This window comes from Narcine bancroftii, chromosome 6, assembly GCF_036971445.1.
Source record: "Narcine bancroftii isolate sNarBan1 chromosome 6, sNarBan1.hap1, whole genome shotgun sequence".
NCBI lineage: Eukaryota > Metazoa > Chordata > Chondrichthyes > Torpediniformes > Narcinidae > Narcine > Narcine bancroftii.
Genome location: NC_091474.1, coordinates 13,742,446 through 13,746,636, shown reverse-complemented (window position 1 = coordinate 13,746,636; position 4,191 = coordinate 13,742,446). Strand labels below are relative to the sequence as shown.

At 46.1% G+C, this 4,191-nt stretch overlaps 1 protein-coding gene across 1 annotated transcript; it reads left to right on the top strand.

Moving 5' to 3' along the window:
- Window positions 1–1,575: 1,575 nt before the first annotated feature.
- Window positions 1,576–3,603, top strand: slc32a1 (solute carrier family 32 member 1). The gene is made up of 2 exons (XM_069884029.1): window positions 1,576–1,950; window positions 2,416–3,603. The coding sequence occupies exons 1-2, from the start codon at window positions 1,576–1,578 to the stop codon at window positions 3,601–3,603; spliced, it is 1,563 nt and encodes a 520-aa protein (XP_069740130.1).
- The last annotated feature ends 588 nt before the right edge of the window (window positions 3,604–4,191 follow it).

Here is a 4,191-nt window from a genome sequence, read left to right as displayed (position 1 = left end):
TTTTGAAAACTGCTTCATCGAAAGGAGAGTAAGTAGAATTTCGTAACTTCGTCCCAGCAGCGACCATGACCAGAGAATAACTGAACCATTGGCTCCAGTGAATTGCCTCTTCAGACGGGCCACTTGTATCGAAAGGCGACGCTCGAGTTAGCACAGTGGCCAAGGTAACGACTATAAATAAAGGAAGACTTGTCACTTGTTTCATGATTGTTTTCGAAGTGGATGAAAATGGACCCATGGTGCAAAGACCAATTTGCGAGTGCTTTTTATAAAAGAAAAACTTCGTGAAAAGTTCTCAATGAAGAGTTAGACCGATTCCCCTTTGAGTTGTATAGGCCTGTCCGATCATTTGTGCTGGTTTAATAAAGTGGGATTTCTCAATGAAATAACATGTGAAGATGGATCAAAAGCAGCGATTCTAACCCCCCCCCCCCCCCCCCCCTCATCCCAAATTTGGCTTTTATCTCAAACCCGAAACCTCGGTGATCTACCTGTACCTCCTATGGACGCGGCGAGACCTGCAGAGTTCCTTCAGCACTTCTGTGTTCATTACTAGACATACACGGCTTGTGGCCACCGTCGAGCTCAGCAACATTGAGAACCGCGGGCAGGCGGCTGAACAGAAACCTTTCCGCTCGACACAGTTCAGAGCAACGCTGGGGATGCCAACGGGATCTGGGGGAGGAGGTGGCAAGTCATCGAATGTTTAATCTGCGAGATTTTTGTTTCATTTGCGCATTGTGGCGAGTGGATTGTTGAAGACCCATTCTCAATTTTCTTCCCGTATTCGTTTTCCCTCTCAGATTAATTCATAAACTGGTCAAGGAATTCTGATGTGGAAGTACACTTTCAGAAAATGCCTGATGCGACATGTTTGGGACTTTAACAAGTCCTCCCCGAGCGTGCGGTCTCTCTCGATGCAGCAAGCTAAACTAATATTCTGTTTCAGGCTGGTATCCAGCGCCCCTCCCTCGTGAATGAGCGTAACCTTCTGGGTGATGGATGAACGTACTGGATTTGGAGACGTTGGCAAACCTCTGGTTTGCGTTGTCAGTTGCATGACACGTCGCCTTTCATTCGTCCCTTTCGGCTGCGCTGGCATCATTCCGGCTGAAGACAACGAACAGGACTTTGATACAGACTGGGCTAAAAATCGTCGCAGAGAGAGGTCGAGATAGAGAGGTAGAGAGAGAGAGGGGGGTCGAGAAAGAGAGAGAGAGGGGTCGAGAAAGAGAGAGAGAGGGGTCGAGAAAGAGAGAGAGAGAGGGGTCGAGAAAGAGAGGTAGAGAGAGAGAGAGAGGTAGAGAGAGAGAGAGAGTGGGGGGGGGGGGGGGTCGAGAGAGAGAGAGAGAGCTGCTGACCCGGTCTCACGTCGTTTCATCGTTTACTGGTTTCACTGACAGTGAGTTAGAACGGTTGAGAATGCTGGACACCAACTTTGAGAGCTGTCATGTTCCACGTTAAAGACCAGAGCGAAAGGTACACTTCCAATAGGAATTGGAGTTTATTCCCTCTCCACCAGTCTTTGGGGCACAAATTATAAGTACCTTCGTCTTTGCAGAAAGCCGAGTAGAGATGGCGATGCTTTTTAAAAGTAAGCTTTCAAACGTTGCGACTTCTATTTCTAACAAATCTCAGGCGAAAATTAGCGGGGTGTTCGCCAGGATGGGCTTTCAGGCGGCCACCGACGAAGAAGCGGTTGGCTTTGCCCAATGTGACGACCTGGACTATGAGCATCGCCAGGGTTTGCAGATGGACATTTTGAAATCCGAAGAGGTGCCTGGAGAAGCGGAGACAGTGGATGAAGGGGACAGTCATTATCAGAGAGACGGGACTGGTCAGCCTCCTTCCACCGCCAAAAACGGGGAGCCGTGCATGGAATTAGCAGCTCAGGGAAAGCCGAAAATCACTGCCTGGGAAGCAGGTTGGAATGTGACCAATGCGATCCAGGTAAAACTCAGCACTTCTCAATTCCTTCAATTAACATTTCTCACCCCGAGAGATCAGCTGCAGATTTGGCTGTTAATGCAGCGTGGAATAAAGTTACTGCATGAGTATAGAATGATCTGTTTCACATTTCCCCGATTGAACATGGTCGTGAATAAAATGATAGTGAAACCCCAGGGGATAATAGCTATACAGATGCATTTAATTAGCGACAGAACGTAATCATCTGAACACCGGGTAGCAAAATAACTCCAAATACATATTAAATATCATGAAGCCTATCTGGAATTTAAGCTTTATTTTAGTCAAAATTCATTGGTAAGTAAATTCTGGCTCATCTGCACCATTCAGTCTTCTCAATGTTTTGCCATCGTGGCCTGTTTATGCTAAAGAGTAGATGTGTTGCACTGATAATTTGGCAAGACCGAAAGAAAAAAACATTTGCCCTTTTTGCGTGTTGTCTTTCAGGGTATGTTCGTCCTGGGCTTGCCCTATGCGATCCTGCATGGGGGTTATCTGGGATTATTTTTAATAATTTTCGCTGCTGTTGTATGTTGCTACACGGGGAAGATCCTGATTGCTTGCCTGTACGAGGAAAACGAAGACGGACAGCTGGTGAGAGTCAGGGACTCCTACGTAGACATTGCAAATGCCTGCTGCACCCCCCGCTTCCCAAAGCTGGGCGGTAGAGTCGTGAATGTCGCCCAGATCATCGAGTTAATAATGACTTGCGTGTTGTATGTGGTTGTAAGCGGCAACCTAATGTATAACAGTTTCCCAGATTTGCCCATCTCTCAGAAATCGTGGTCGATTCTGGCCACTGCAATACTATTACCCTGCGCGTTCCTGAAAAATCTGAAAGCGGTCTCCAAGTTCAGCTTGCTCTGCACTCTGGCACATTTTGTAATCAACATCTTGGTGATCGCCTACTGCCTGTCCAGAGCCCGGGACTGGGCCTGGGATAAGGTCAAATTTTACATTGATGTGAAAAAATTCCCAATTTCCATCGGCATTATCGTTTTTAGCTACACCTCACAGATCTTTCTGCCATCGCTGGAGGGGAACATGAAGAGTCCCAAAGAATTTCACAGCATGATGAACTGGACACATATCGCAGCGTGTATACTCAAGGGACTATTTGCTCTGGTCGCTTTCCTGACTTGGGCAGATGAAACAAAGGAGGTGATCACAGACAACCTCCCGTCCACCATCCGGGCGGTGGTTAACATTTTTCTCGTGGCCAAAGCCTTGCTGTCTTATCCGTTGCCATTCTTCGCTGCTGTAGAAGTCTTAGAGAAATCATTTTTCCAAGAGGGCAGGATTGCAATGTTTACTGATTGTTATGGGCCCGATGGTAGGATTAAATCATGGGGTTTAGCATTAAGATGCGTCCTGGTGGTCTTGACCTTGCTGATGGCCATGTATATCCCCCATTTCGCCCTGCTCATGGGCCTGACAGGGAGCCTCACGGGCGCTGGCCTCTGTTTCCTGCTCCCCAGCCTCTTCCACCTCAAACTTTTGTGGAGACAGTTGCAGTGGCATCACGTATTTTTCGATGTCTCCATATTTGTCATAGGTTCCATCTGCAGCGTTTCTGGGTTCATCCATTCGTTAGAGGGTCTGATTGAAGTGTACGATTCCAATGTGAGTGATTGAGGACGTATTCGGGTCACGTTGCCAGTCGATCTTCGAAACCTTTCAGATAGACGCCCATTTGAATTGTGTGCAAAAACTCAATAATGTGAAATGAGATGGTTAAAGATCTGCATTACTGTGAACAATTAAATGATCACCGCATTGCGGCAACCTGTGCTATAACAACGTGATAGAATTGAAGATGGCAGGGCAACCTTCATAAATTCCTTGAGGGACTTCCAAAGTATTCCCAAAATGCAGTGGTGCCGGAGTCTGCTATAATCAACACGCTTCCTGACATTAGAGTCTTTAGGCAAGAGACTGGAAGCGTCTCAAATCCATGTTTAATGTCTGGAGAGGAGTATATGTGCAAACTAAACGATTGTCTCATGAACTTGTGGAAATGTTTTAAAACGTATGTGTGGTGTGGTTATACATGGTGGAATGTAAAAAGAAGTTTATTTCGAAACATACATTGTGTAATATATATAATATATAAACTAATATATGGTCTAATAAATGAGAGTATCTAATTCACTTTGCTAGTATTATTTCAAATGCCGCATTCGACGGAATAACCTACATTTTAACCCGCTTGATCGAACGTGG